General features: G+C 36.2%; 1 protein-coding gene across 1 annotated transcript; it reads left to right on the top strand.

Annotated features, from left to right (window-relative positions):
• The first annotated feature begins 1,563 nt into the window (after positions 1-1,563).
• LOC129808776 (phospholipase A1-like) lies at positions 1,564-10,369 on the top strand. The gene is made up of 2 exons (XM_055858628.1): positions 1,564-2,375; positions 9,721-10,369. Exons 1-2 carry the CDS (start codon positions 1,891-1,893, stop codon positions 10,310-10,312), a joined length of 1,077 nt encoding a protein of 358 aa, XP_055714603.1. The 5' UTR covers positions 1,564-1,890; the 3' UTR covers positions 10,313-10,369.
• The last annotated feature ends 4,582 nt before the right edge of the window (positions 10,370-14,951 follow it).

The raw sequence follows: 14,951 nt of genomic DNA on the forward strand, positions 1-14,951 counted from the left end.
TTAACAAATTTGGCAGGATGTAGAATTTTCCGTCCGCCATTTTGAGCAAAAATTTTGCATAACCTTCCGTGAAGCAAGAAAACAATAACAGAATGTGTTTTGATCTCTGTCGAACTATTTTTCCCAAGTAATTGAAGAACTAAAGTTACTAAAAATCCATTCCCGACAGCAATTCGAATAAAAACTGACCAGGAATAAATCATCTAAAATCACTCAATTTGCGTATGATGTATAATATCATGGTAAGGAATGGGTTAATGTGTTAGCCTGGTAAAGGAGAAGTAGGAGCATAATTATCAGATGCTCAGAATCGGGTTCATGATTTGTGATGCCTAGTTGATCTATGTTTTTCCTCCTATCTCAACATGGACTGCAAATGTCGGGAATCATTGGTGGGCACTCATCCTAGCGTACCAGTTTGATCTAAAGTGGTCACAGGTAAGAAAATTCTTCGAGCCGGACCATCGAAGTGATCGAAGTCTACGCTTCTCTTCTTGCAGCCCTCGACCCTCAAGGTGTCCAAATTCAAGGACCACTGAGGAAGACACGATAAATGTCGAAAGCTCTGGTGAAATCCGACGATCCCCAGAAGGACAGATTGTCCTGGAAAACCCTAACTATCGATGAGCGCGTGCTGTATTGATCAACAGTCTCTTGTGCTCCCTTTTTGAGTCTCAAGTTCCTTTCAGGAAAGTTCTTCTGCATAATCCTGGGACTCCTTGGATGCGTTCGCCATATCCTTAAAGCCATCTCTGATCGCGACAGGGCCTACAAGTTAAAAGTCTAAATTCAGGAGGTTGCGAAATAAAGTCAAAAGAATGATTCGCGATGCTAAAACTAGGTAGTATCTGTAGTATACTGCTCAAGCTCACCTGGAATTATATCTGGATTATTATCCCATTCACGTCGCTGCAGCAATAACACCACGAGGCATCCCGTTCAAGTCCACACTTTATTCTACTTCTTCTTCTCATACAATTCAACCATCCGGGAAACCTTACTACTACTTATCTATCTATATACAATATATACATTATGTACATAACAGTATTGGAGCTAGGTTGACCCATCACTTGATTCTGCAGTAGCTCTGGTGCAATATTGGCCATCTTGGGTTTAAAAAGGTCTCTTACACTCTGCTCAGGGAAGTCCTGAGGAACCTGAGGAACTAAATGGATATTTTTTGTTCTGGTGCTGTCTCTCGGGACTGTCCTATACCGCCTCCTTCAGACGTGTCAGTACCATTGCTCAACCAAATGGATAGATCATCCGAATCCGACAGGATAGCGGTCGATGTCACGTGACACGGCGCCACTATAACTCTTTCCTCTCTTGACAAATCCCAAAGACACTATCCATTACCCAATCCGGGCATGGACTGGGATTGGTTGGCGAGGTCGTTAGTTCAAGGGCTTCCACCAAGATGTCGTATGACAGCCTATACTTAAGGAATGCGAAGACGTAAGGTCTACCTGAAATTAGGAACCAGAAAAAAAATAAATCAAATATGAAATATTTCTGCTATCTCTGTTTTGTTGTTGTGAAAGCAAGGAAAAAGAAATCAGTAAGATAGCCATTGATAGGGGGTACCATTGATATGGCATTCATCAAAATCCCCAGATAATTTATGAATTGATCATTCAACATGGTCAAAATATCGCCCTCCAGCGGACTTTGAATGGCGTAAAAAGGCGGGAAATCCCATACGATACAATGATAACATTTCTGGTGATAAGTCGAAAATCTCTAAAGGGATCAACATTATGAATTATGGCATAGAGCAATCTCATGAGGGTCAAGGTATCTTGAAAAAAAAAAATGTATGATGTTGATATAAAAGGGAAGTATTTGCTGGTATTTTGTGACTTAGTTTGAAGAGTTCGGTGTAAAATGATGAAGGTGTTTGTGCTACTTCTGTCCCTAAGTGCTGTGTTGGGCTTTCCTGAGGGTCTCCTACCACCAGGATTGCCCCTTGAGGCCATGCCCGAGGAGGAATTTGTACCAGTGATTGATAATGAAGAGTGGGCAATGATACCTGATGCCGAAGGACATTTTCACTTGGTCAATGTGAAGGAAGCCATGGAAGCTGAACCAGAAAATTTCTACAATCCAGAAACTGATATTGTCTACCTTCTGTTCACCCGGAGCAATCCAACAAGTGGACAAACGATCATTCGCAATAATGCTGCTTCACTGGCCAATTCAAATTTCAATCCAAATCATCCAACAAGGATTCTCATTCATGGTTGGAATGGCGGAGCTGGTGCATCTAGTAATACTGTGGTTAGGAATGCCTACATGCAACGTGGTGATTTCAATGTGATCGTTGTGGACTGGGGTGCAGGTGCCCAAACTATCAACTATCCTGCAGCTAGGTAATTTTTTTTTCTTCTTTTTTTTTTTTAATTAACCAGAGGCGTAGCAAGGGTTTCTGTCGTCCCCGGCGGTAAGACTATTGTGCCGCCCTCCCCCCCCAATTTTTTTTCAAAACTTTTTTCACTAAGCTATTAGAAATTTTCATTGTCGACGGGGAGTACCCAAAATTTTTACAAGTGAATTTAAATATAGACTGCAGTATGATGTAGGGGAAGGTTTTGCACCTTCGTAATGTTGCAGCTTTGTAAAAGTTGATTCTTTTCCAAGTTACTAAATGAATTTCATCCATGGACGTATAATCTAAAAGCTAGTCCCACATCTCACATTTCCTGAAAAACTTGGAAGCCTAGGCCTTTTTTCCTGGATCCAAAAGGCAAAAAAATAAAAAATGGGCCTAAAATCGTAATTCTGATGTGTAATATTTTATGCATTTTTGCACACCGCAAGTATCTTTTCGAAAAAGCAACTATTCCAAGTTATAGAGGGTTTATTAGGGTTAATATTTACCGTGAAATTTTTTTGTTTAAAGAGGGTCGTTTTTGAGGGTGGAGGAATATTCATAAAAATTACCACGCTTGCAGCTCAGGAAAATTGAATTTTGCAGCTTCGTAAAAACATCTGTCAAAATTACTGGGCCACCAAATTTGAGAATTCCTCACTGTTTTGGGTCAGACTGTGCACTCTGTTCGCTATATTTGACTCATCAGAAAGTCCACTGAATAAATTCACAAGAAAATTGGGATATTAAACAATTTTCACTAAAATCTCGAAGGAAAACACGCATTTCCCCATCAAAATGACACTTCATCAGATGATTTTATTTCACTTCTGTCAAATTAAACATTAAGCCTGAATCTGTCTATGGTAGGTGTGATTCTTTTATTGACCATGCGGTGCGTTTTGAGAATTTTTCATACAATTTCCTTTGTTTTCAAGCGGAAGAATCACTGATTTTCAAAAAAAATGTAATGTAAGACAGATTCGAGACGTTAGAGAAAAAAACAAGGATTACAATAGGTGTGATAACTTCTTTCTGATTTGTACAGTGATGAAACTAGACTGCTTATGGTAGATGTGATTCTTTAATTGCCACTTCGATATATTTTGAGTAATTCTCATTCAATTTTCCTTGTTTTAAAGTGGAACTTCCCACATTTTTGGTGGCTGGTCATTTTTGAAATCAGTTACGTCCGAAATATGTTCTGTAAGACTCATTGGAGAGAATTATGAGAGAATCATACCTAACCAAGCTCTTAACTGACTGTCAGAATGCAGGGAGAAAATGGTTTTCCGAGTTGTCAACAAAAACACGTGTTAGAAAAATAGCTTAAAATTGTCTTTTAATGCGTGATACCTCGTACAAATGGTGAAAACAAGTAGATGAAAGTTCCATCTAAGTAGTGATGCCCAAATTTTTGTGTCCGGTGTAACGTTTTCGGTGAAAATGAGGCATACAGAAGTGGGAAAAAGTGGTACGAAGCTGAGTTAACCAGGACACCTTCGTAAAAAATGCCACTACATTTTCATTTTCCCGTAGATGAAAATCCAAGGAATTCCAGGAATTTTGTGAGGCAGAATTATGAACCCAATAAGTAGGAGATTTTTTTGATACAGTGATTGATTCGTCGTGTGTGGCATTCAGTAAAAAAATCTGAAATCTTGGACTCCTTTTTTAATACGAACCTTCAAAACCTTCCCCTAGTTCAAAAATTTCAATTAAAAAAAAAAAAACTGAAGGGGTTACGTAGGTTACGAAGACTGAAAACCAGCATATTTGTTTTAAATAGATATTTTTTTTCAACATGATAAAAAAAGAATCAAGCTCTTGGGGCCAAGGGCGTACCTAGGATTTCAGTTAGGGGGGGGGGGCTGAATCTCAAATTTTGTTGGCGGGCGGCCGGAGGGGGGAGTACATAATTTTTATTTTGATAAAAAAACATAAGAAATAAAATGGGATAAAGTATCTATAAATAAAAGCTGGTTCTACTTTTCACAATAGATTAGCCTATGCCCAATTTGTAGGTATTGGTAAGGATCGATCGTAAGTGTTCCTTTGACCACTCGGACCAGTACATTGTCTCACATATTATTATTCAAAAAATAAAATTATTTTTTTAGAAATTATTATAACTTTATTCATTTCTGATAATGAACGCAAATTTAGATATGGTAAAATCGGTAAAATGAATCACTAATATACCAATTGGCATATACAAAAACATGAAATAGTGTTTTGGAGCTTATATTTTTTTTTTAACTTAATACGGAGCATTGGTCTTAACATTTCGTTTTGTGAAACCCTTCAAGGCAAAAAGGACTATCAGTCTTTAGATAATTAATGATACGCTTCTGAAAATTTCCAGTTTTGACATTTTTATTTAATGAAAATTTGCTTAAGGGGTTACAAGGGTCAAGAAGACTAAAAAGCTAATTTTTTTCCAAATTTCTTTTCCAGCATAATAAAAAAAAATATAAGTCAAGTTCTTAGGCATAAAAAAATCAACATTTAAACTATATTTTCCGAATTTTATTTCAAAAATTTGCAAAATTCAGCTATTGGGCCATGTTATCTGATAGTAATAATGCAAATATTCTCTGTTAGGTGATGAATTAAACTAGTCCTCGAACGAAGAATTTTATGTTTGATCATAATTTATTCTATATGGTGTCCCATAAATTACGCAAGATTTAAATTAAATGAAAAACACATTTTTTCTCAATTAAATTTTTTTATAAATTGAAAAATAAAGTACATAAGATAAGGTTTCTCGCAGTGGTTCTCGCAATTTTAATACTCAATTTGCTGAGTTCAATTTAAAATTAAATTGTGAAAATCCTAGTGTAATAGCACCGTAAGAGCTCGAATTACATAAACTTTTTATTATGTTGCAAAAATTTTAGAGAAAAATATGCTGTTTTTAGACTGTTTGACCCACGTAACCCCTTAAGGGGTTACATGGATCACGCAGCCTAAAATCAGCATGTTTTATTTCATTTTTGTCAACGTAATAAAATAATTAAATTTAAGCTCTTAACTATTTAAAAATACAACATTTTTTAACTGATTTTTTTTTTTTCAAATTTTCAATTAACAATTTTAAAACTTTAGCCCTTGGAACTTGCCACGATTGGCACCTAATATTTGGAAACGTCTTTTTGAAGAAAACTTAATTTTCGGTAGTCACGATTACTCTCACAGAGTAGATTAATCTAACGTAAATTTTTTTCCCATTGCAGCTTTGATAACAATTTATTTTGCAAGACGAAATGTGGTGCAAAATACGCTGAAAATCATATTTTTTGTATTAAATTTTCCCAAAAATCCATTTTTTTTTATCATCAAGTTCAAGTACGGGTTTAACTCATGTACTAACAGGAAATAATTGTTTTTTTGGTGTCAGATGAATCTACTCTGAGTAATCGTTAGGTATTAACGAAAAGTAGTTTTTTTTCTTCAATAAACCTTTCCGACAATCGGGTCCTAATGGTCATATTTTTATTTTTTTAATACAAATGTCAAAAAATACAGTTTAAGTGTTATGCTTTTATAAGCCTAGGAGCTTGAATTAAATAACATTTTTATTATGTTGAGAAAAAAAGTTAGAAAATATGCTATTTTCAGCATTTTTGACCTGCATATAGACCCTCAACTTCAACCCTCAACCCTCAACCCTCAATTTCACGTCTGACTGCTCCATTTGATGGCTTTAAATAAACTTTTCTTCGTGCTAAAAAACGATTTTTAGAGGTCTCAAGTACGACTTTTCTAAAACAAATTCTAACCCGCTGTTTTTACTTTCTGTGTGGCTTTTTATATTTTCGTTATAAATCCTTAAATATCCTTTTATTCTATGAAAAAGATTACGTGACTTCTTTCTTTTCAAAAAATATATTACTGAATAAATTTATTACTGAAACTACGTTATAAAAAGAAATCAAAATGAGTTACGAAATATTTGCCCATTTTTACGTTTTTTTTTTTTAAATTTTTCAATGTAGAGTAGGGCAACAGCCTTGCCCTGCCCCCCTTCCATTGGGCTTTTAATGGTTTTTGAATTTCTATAAGCTTCTTCTTGTATTGACACTGTACAAACGAGCAGTAAAACATCAAATTTGAGAAGTGACTTAATTTACAACTTTTAAAAGCAGTAGAATTTTCATGAAACTTTCGATCATTATGGATTGAAAAATGAAGCCCATTTTTGAAAAGATTTTTATTTTTTTACTGATCAAACTTAATTTTTTTTGCTAACCAAATATATATTTTTTTACTTTTCATTTGTTTTTGTCTTCTTTGACGCTTCTAGGGGGAGGGGCAGCTGCCCCCCCTGCCCATAGCTGGGTACGCCCATGCTTGGGGCCTCTACAAATTTGGAAGTGATTTTCATCAAAATGTTTTCTTAACTATTTTTCGGACCGCAAATGCTGCAAGCCAATTTCATAATTTTTTAATCAAAAATATCTAAGCTCAGGAATTAAATGAGGTACTACAAAAAATATCTTACATTTGGACTTATTTTGAATATTCGCAGCGCGCATTTATGCGCGCTGCGCGCAAGCTGATTTTTACGACGCAGCGCGCAAAATATATTTTATGCGCGCAAAATGCGCGCAGAATTTATCTTTGACGTTTTTTTTCATATTGAGATGAATAATAATAATAATTAATATTATTATTAATTTAATATATAATTTTTAAAATCAGTTAAACTCGCGCCCCGATAGCGATAAGTGGTTGAAAATTGAAAATGATGATGATGAAATCAATTCTATAGCGGATAAGAAGAGATTTATCATATATTTCATTTATTAAAAAAAAAATCCTGCTACTAAAACCCAACATCTATCTATAATAAATAGGATTAAATTTAGAAGAAAAGTTCATTAATTTTAGAAAAATGGATTTGATTTTAGAAAATTTGAAGATAGAAATTTATGTCGACAGTTTTTTATAAATAAATATGTGAGACCGGAGATGTTAGGAACAGGGTAGTTTAGCACACGGTGGATTTTTCTTTTAATTTTTAAAATAAATGGAACTAATGCACTACGCAATCATGGGCAGCATTTAGATCTATCTTGATAAAAATAATGGATATCCTCAGTTTTATTGATTGGATTCTATAAACAATTCTTTAAAAATTGATCAAAATAGTAGGTTCTGATGTTGCAGTTTTCCTCTTTGTGTTTTATACTAACTATAAATGAACAAAATTTTGTTATCTCATTAGCTTACAAAGTATTTTTCGAAAATATTTTGAAAAAACGTTATAAAGATTATGCTCTATTTTTAATATTTTAAATAACAAAATGTGGAGATGTTTGGTCACTTCATTTTCTGTGAAATCTTGGGTGGAGCCAAGGGTGAAGCGTAGATCGTTTGACTGTCAAAGTAAGAGCGACAACGATATGCTTTTGCAAAATTATCTTTTCCAAGAAATTCCTAATTTTATGCTAGAAAAAAAACGCGCCCCGAATATCCTTATTCTTTTAGTCCCTCTGTGCCCAAGATCGAGGATGTTAGGGACAAAATTACACATTCAACATTCCCCTCTTCCAAGAAAGTCCATTTATTTCCTTTTATGAAAGTAAATACTTATGGGTATTCTACGGACAATAAAAATTCTAAAACAATTTACTGGCCCCTTGGAATAATATTTCAAAGAGAAAACACGAAAAAAAATGTCCCAAACATCCCAGGTTTCCCCTACTTGATTTTATCTGTCCGCAAGATAAGTCGAAATTGTGCACAAATCCCGCACTACCTCAGAGCAAACCGTGTAAAGTCTGTATCTTCGTCTCCTTTAATATGAAACAGTTAAAATTGTGCACTAAAACTGTATAGCTTCTGCTTAAAAAAAAATCTAAATTGTGTGCAAAACCTACACAATCTTAGTATAAAATAATTAATATATTGAATAATACTCGCACAGCTTCAGCATAGACTGGTAAAGATTTTGCTAAAATACACACTGCTCAAGCAGAGACTGTTTAACTAGCCGTTTCATACTTCAGAAAAATGATTAATTAATCTTTTATGCTTAAGCATTGAGAGTTTATGCACAATTTAACCGTTTTCTGTTTAAGTTGAGCGAATTTTATACACAACATTGTCTAAGTTCAGTAGTTTTCGCATCTCTACGGACGATAGGGATAAAAATAGCTGAAAAATTTAAGAAATTTTAAATTTAAGAAGTTTTTCTGACAAAATCAATGAATGCAAATTTTCACAACTTTAAAAATGTTAATGCGAAGGGCGATTTATGCAAAATTTATAAAAATTTAAACAAATAATTTTTCCCAAACGTGCCACTTTTTTCGGAACAAAATATATTGTGTAAAGAAGGACGAATCCACAGAGAAACTAAACGCTTTCTCTGGAAACCGGGAACTGAAGCCTTTTTGTTGGTTGGTATTACCTTCTTCAGTCTCAAATAAAATGCTTTTCGCAAAAAAAAACTAAGAAATTCGTCCAACGATTCTCGAGATATTTCACTTTAAAGATTTGAAAATTAAGAAAATTTGCTATTAGCGTCAGGCGAGAAAAAAAGCGGGAAAAGCGGCGTCGGACAAGCTTTTCCCATATATATATAGCACTCTCTCACTCTCCCTTTCTCTCTCTCTCCCTCTCTCTCTCTCTCTCTACATAGTGAGCCTATATCCGAAGATTTGTAAGATAGCATATACAATTCACGATCCGCGATGTCTTTCGCGGATTTTCGCAGAGCGTGTAATTTTTCGCGGGACGTGAAATTTTTCGCGGACTTTTGCGGGGCGCGTAATTTTTCGCGGATTCTCGCGCGTCGCGTATTTTTTCGCGGGGCGCGAATTTTTTCGCTGATTTTTACGAGGCGCGTAGTTTTTCGCGGAGTTTCGCGGGTCGCGTATTTTTTCACGAATTCTCGCGGGGCACAAATTTTTTCCCTGATTTTTGAGGGGCGCGAATTGTTTCGCTGATTTTCACAGAGCCTGAATTTTTTCTCGGATTTTCACGGGGCGCGATTTTCTCGGGTCGCTGACAGAGGTTCTCAATTAATGTAAAGTTGAGGCCTCTATCTTTCATAGTTTCCGAGATAATCGACTTTAAAGTTTTTCAGACACTTTTATGCATTTCTCATACAATTTTCCTTAATAACGATAATAAGTTACATACAATTTAAACGAAATTTGCATTATTTATGTATAAATATCGTTCAAGTTTGCCACAATCCGAATTTGCAACTAAGGAATCACACCTCTATAAGCTCATCTAGGCTTATCACTGGCTTTTTTTCGAATTCCCATTTTTGTGGAATTAACCCTATTTTTTTGGTACTAAAATGTCCATTTTTCTTTGGAATATAGAGCCCGTGTTGGACCAACTGGAACAGTTGTTGGTAACTTCTGTCACTTCTTGGTGAATTCTGGTGGAGCACAGCGTTCCCAAATCTCCGTTATTGGTCACAGTCTTGGTGCCCATGTGGCTGGATTTGCCGGAAAGAATCATCCAGCACCAAATCAATTGCACAGTGTTGTAGGATTGGATCCAGCCGGACCACTTTTCTCAATGGGCAATCCGGGCGGACGTATGGATGCTGCTGATGCTGCTTTTGTCGAATCAATGCACACAAATGCCGGTGTTTTGGGATTCGATGAACCAATTGGTGATGCCACGTACTATCCAAATTGGGGTGAATCCCAACCTGGTTGCGGTATTGATATATCTGGTGCCTGTGCTCATGCCCGTTCCAATCTCTTCTTTGCCGAATCAATCAATTCAAACACACATTTCTACGCTGTACGCTGTCCATTGGGCTACTGGCAGATCACCAATCGCAATTGCCCACAGACCGGTGCAACGCGTCGTATGAGCGGTGAACCACTTGATACATCAACCACTGGAGTCTTCTGGCTACCAACTGGATCATCCTCACCTTTCGCCATGGGACAAATTTAAAAGTTATTTTGTTTTTTCTTTTTTGAAAAAAAAAAAAATTAACTTGCAGCACCGCTGAAATATTTTTATTTTTTGATTTCTTGATCCTTTCTCTGCAAAAGGTACCTTTGATATCCTAGGCACAAAGTCAATGGGAATTGGTAGATCGTCGGCCATTGAACTAATAAAGCCTTAATGACTGAGTCTACATGCTTAACTCTCGTTGCCATTTGATCCTTCGTAAACTGAACCCAGACCAAGTAATCCGACTTGGGTAGCTAGACTAGAAGGTCTGGATGTCTAGCAATAGGCTTATCGAGTATTCTTGTCATTCTCGTATGGCCTGCTGGGTGACAACTAACTTTCCAAGTTCCAGCTGCGCGTAACCTCAGAGCTGCTATGCTCGCTTCCGAATTTATGAAAATCGGTAGTAGCGGAAAGATCAACATGGGCACTCTGGTTGGATATTGAAACAGACACCTGTACAGGAAACATCGTGATTGGAGTGTCAAAAAAAGACCCGTCAGATTGAGTAGAAGGTTCATGATTTCCCCAATTCTGAGATAAAGAAGCCTAAAGATTTAACTTAAAGCTTTAACTTTGACATTAAAGATTTCAAATTCTGAGTTATAGGTTTTTTGGATAAAATAGCCTTTAGCGCCACTAAAGAAATTTGATTATCCAAAATGTCAAAAAACACGTTCAGTTTTAAAGTGTTGCATCAGTTCTGGTTTATTGTCAAAAAAAGAACAATTTCCACACCTCCTCCTCTCTTCAGTGTTGAAATTACCCTGCAGTGTATCAAATAGAGTTCAGGTATCGTCGAACTTATCGACTGTTGCTCCGGTTGCTCCATTCACCATCTAAAACCATTCAGCAAAAGGCACAGGAAGATACAGATTTCCCAGTTTTCGACTTTTTTTCTGGCAAAAATGAACGATTCAGGTCAATTAATTTCAAGTGGTAGGTAATTCAAACAGGAAGTGGTTGTAGATAAGAGACGAGGTCAATTTATGGTCCCAGGAGCTTCATCTGGACCGAAGAAGAGAAAGAGGGGCCCCAACACACTTCTAAGTCAAAAGGAGTACTTTGTAAATTTTGTCCTGGAGCACAGAGATACTCTGGACTCATTAAGCGACAGATATGATCCCCTTTGGTCAAACCTCACGGAAAAATTGAATTCTATGGGGCCACCCCAGAGGAACACCGCAGACTGGCAAGAGGTATCTACAGATTGAGGTTATGTTGTATGTATTTTCACACTCAATATTTTTTCTTGTTATCATTTTTAGAACCTAAAAAACTGGGAGTATCAAATCAAACACAAGGAGCGTGTTCTCAAGGCTAGCACTGGAGAAACTGGAGGTGATGGGCCAAAACCAGAACAGCAGCTCTCTCACTTGGAAAAAAAGCTCTACAGGCCTTTGGAAAAATAGCTGTGGATGGGGATCTTGATATATGTGTTCATGCTGGTCATGACAGTGTACCTGAACCTCTGGATCCATAAGAATCCTTCACTGATACCATGGATTCCTTCGGGATAACACCGCGTGAACAGAATGATCCTCCATTGACGACAACTGTTGCTAGAAAGAAAAAGGACACTCTGGAAGTTCTTGCTGATGCTTTTGCAGAGCATTTGGTGGAAAATAAGAAGAGACGTGAAGAGGATAAGAGGATGAACACGGCAATGATGAATGCACTTACCACTGCTGCCGAAGGTATTAATAATCTTGGAAAAGCAGCAGTAATTCTGGCTCAGAAATTCACAAAGGATGACTAATGACAATGACAAACTTTCAACATTATGACTTTATTTTCCAAGAATTCAAAAAATGGAAAGAAATGAACGTGATAACTTGAATTTACCTTGAATTAAAAAATTTCTTGAAATAATTGTTTCTTTTTCTAAAGTGATGCACAATACTCTTGCCTCCTCCTCAGTCCTTCATCGTGATAATTTGTCTGCAATATATTTTCTTGTGTTTCATCTGGTTCAGGTTCTAGCACAATCAAATCGTTATCATCTAAATGCGATTCAGGGTAAAATCCTCGGAGTCTGCTGTAATTGTGTAGAGAAAAGCAGGAGTTTATTATTTTTCCCGCAGTTACAGGATAATAGTGCAGCGTTCTATGCTTCAACATACATCTGTATACGGATTTTAATACACCAAAGGATCTTTCAATGGTGTTGCGAGCGGCTTTGTGCAGTTTATTGAATTTCTGCTCTTGTCGGGTTGTTGGATCAGCAATTGGGTTAAAGAGGACTGGTTCCAGTGGATAACCAGAATCCCCAATTAGGAAGTGGTCTGATCTATTTTGTCTCATAAGTCTGCGTACTGGTGAAACAAGCCATATACCACTGTCGTGTGTACTTCCTGGAAATCGCGCATTGACAGAAGTGAAAATCATATCGGCGTCACACGTAGCTTCAACATTTATGCTGTAATAGATCTTACGATTACGATACAAGCATGCTGGTCTTATAGGATCAACTGTTGGTGGCGAAATTATTGCTATGTGGACGCAGTCTATACATCCAATCACATTAGGTAAATTGAATCGATTTTGAAACATAGCAGCTTTTTCATTCTTCTCAATAATACTGATCGGAAATCAAATATATTTTTGAGCTAAGTATCCATCCATTATACGGGAAACTTCATTGATGCAGCGAGATACAGTGGGCTGACTTACATTATGAAGGTTTTGCATCCCAACTGCAGTCTGATATGAACCAGTAGCAAAACAGTTAATCGCAATAAGGACTCTAATATGGAAGGAAATTGAAGAGTGTCGGCTACTTAGCGGCTTCAATTCCTCAATTAGATCGAGAATCAAATATTGGGGAAGGCGGTAGTTTTTGATGAACTCTCTTTCCGGAACATCAAAGGGATTCGATTCATCTCTCAAATACCTCATTCGTGATCTCTGCGCACGACTAAAAAGGATATTTACTTAAACCAGTCCTTGTCAATGTTATTTCTCTTTCTAATTTGTACTCACGCAAGATTTTTCTCCAATATTTTGTTCAGGAGTTCATTCCTGATAGCATGACATATAGCTGCTTCCAATACTGAATCCATTGGCTTCAAGAACTGAAAATAGGCAAAAACATGATCAAGTACATCACTCTCCATATAAATATACATCTGTGTGATAAATTAAACTCACCTTTATGATTAAACACACTGTTTGAACAATTGTCAATCTCAAACTGAGCAGCACTTAAAGGTTTAAAAGGTCCTCTCGACCAGCTTTAAAATTAAAGGCGATTTATAGACATTTGACCCCTTTTAAGTCTGTAAAACTTTAGCGTAGAATTCGAAATTTACAGTCTTAAAGGTTTAAATAAATTTGACACTTTAAAATTAAAGATTTTTATCAGAGAATACGAATCGGTCTTTAAAGGGCGATTTAAAGATTTAAGGCTTAAAGATTTATCTCAGAATTGGGGGGATAATTAGAGAATTCTATGCTATTATAAAGTAGAGTCTCTTAAGACTGAATCTTTCCGTACAGAAGTAGATCTTGAAAAATTCGAAAATCTATTTGAAGATCCAAAAAAGAGACTTTCTTACTTCTTAATACTTTCGCAAGGTGGCGGAAGTAATATCCTGTTCGAATTTCGAAGTGCTCAAGTGTCAAAATGTGTCGGTCTTCGCATTGTTGTGAGGAAAAAACTGAACAACGACGTTTACTGTTCTCGCCCCAGTATTTAATCACTCCATAATCACTGAGTAACTCTTTTGCGAGCTTTTTAGTGTGATTTTTGATAAATTTTCCCCAACTTGTTCGAAAATTTAGTATGAAAATTCGAAATTGAATTTGAATTCTTCGAACTTCAACGACTTTTTGTGCAAATAGAGTTCCATTTACCTTTCATCCAAGACACTATTGGAGAATCAAAATCTACTTGTGATCGGGCTCAATCTCTCAAATTCGAACGCCGTTTGGATTCAAAATGTCAATTGTGAGGTTATGTTAGAAAGTTCGTATTCTTGATGAATGAAAATCATATTTATGTGCTTCTTCCTGAATGTTTACACACATTATGGTCGTGTAAAATGAAAAGAAAGTATGTTACCACTAAAACTTGCGAGAAAGTACGGGAATTTGATTAGAAGTACAATTTAATCTCACACAAATTTCGTTAAGTTTTGAAAAAATCGTTCGAATTTGGGAGGTGAGAAATGTCAAAAATGAGCCTGATCACAAGTAGATTTTGATTGTCCAATAGTGTCTTGGATGAAAGGTAAATGGAACTCTATTTGCACAAAAAGTCGTTGAAGTTCGAAGAATTCAAATTCAATTTAGAATTTTCATACTAAATTTTTGAACAAGATGGGGAAAATTTATCAAATATCACACTAAAAAGCTGCCAAAAGAGTTACTCAGTGATTATGGAGTGATTGAGTAATGGGACAAAAACAGTAAGTGTCGTTGTTCTGTTTTATTCCTCACAACAATGTGAAGACCGTCACATTTTGACACTTGAGCACTTCGAAATTCGAACAGGATGTAACTTCCGCCACCTTGCGAAAGTATTAAGAAGTAAGAAAGTCTCTTTTTTGGATCTTCAAATAGATTTTCGAATTTTTCAAGATCTACTTCTGTACGGAAAGAATACCCCCCGAGCGTTCGAATTTAAGAGGCTCTA

The sequence above is a fragment of the Phlebotomus papatasi genome, chromosome 5 (assembly GCF_024763615.1).
Source record: "Phlebotomus papatasi isolate M1 chromosome 5, Ppap_2.1, whole genome shotgun sequence".
Lineage (NCBI taxonomy): Eukaryota > Metazoa > Arthropoda > Insecta > Diptera > Psychodidae > Phlebotomus > Phlebotomus papatasi.

Coding starts and splice junctions, on each gene's coding strand:
- LOC129808776 (XM_055858628.1), top strand. CDS start 1,891: ATGATGAAGGTGTTTGTGCTACTTCTGTCCCTAAGTGCTGTGTTGGGC. Junction 2,376..9,720: donor ATCAACTATCCTGCAGCTAG/GTAATTTTTTTT, acceptor TTTGGAATATAG/AGCCCGTGTTGGACCAACTG.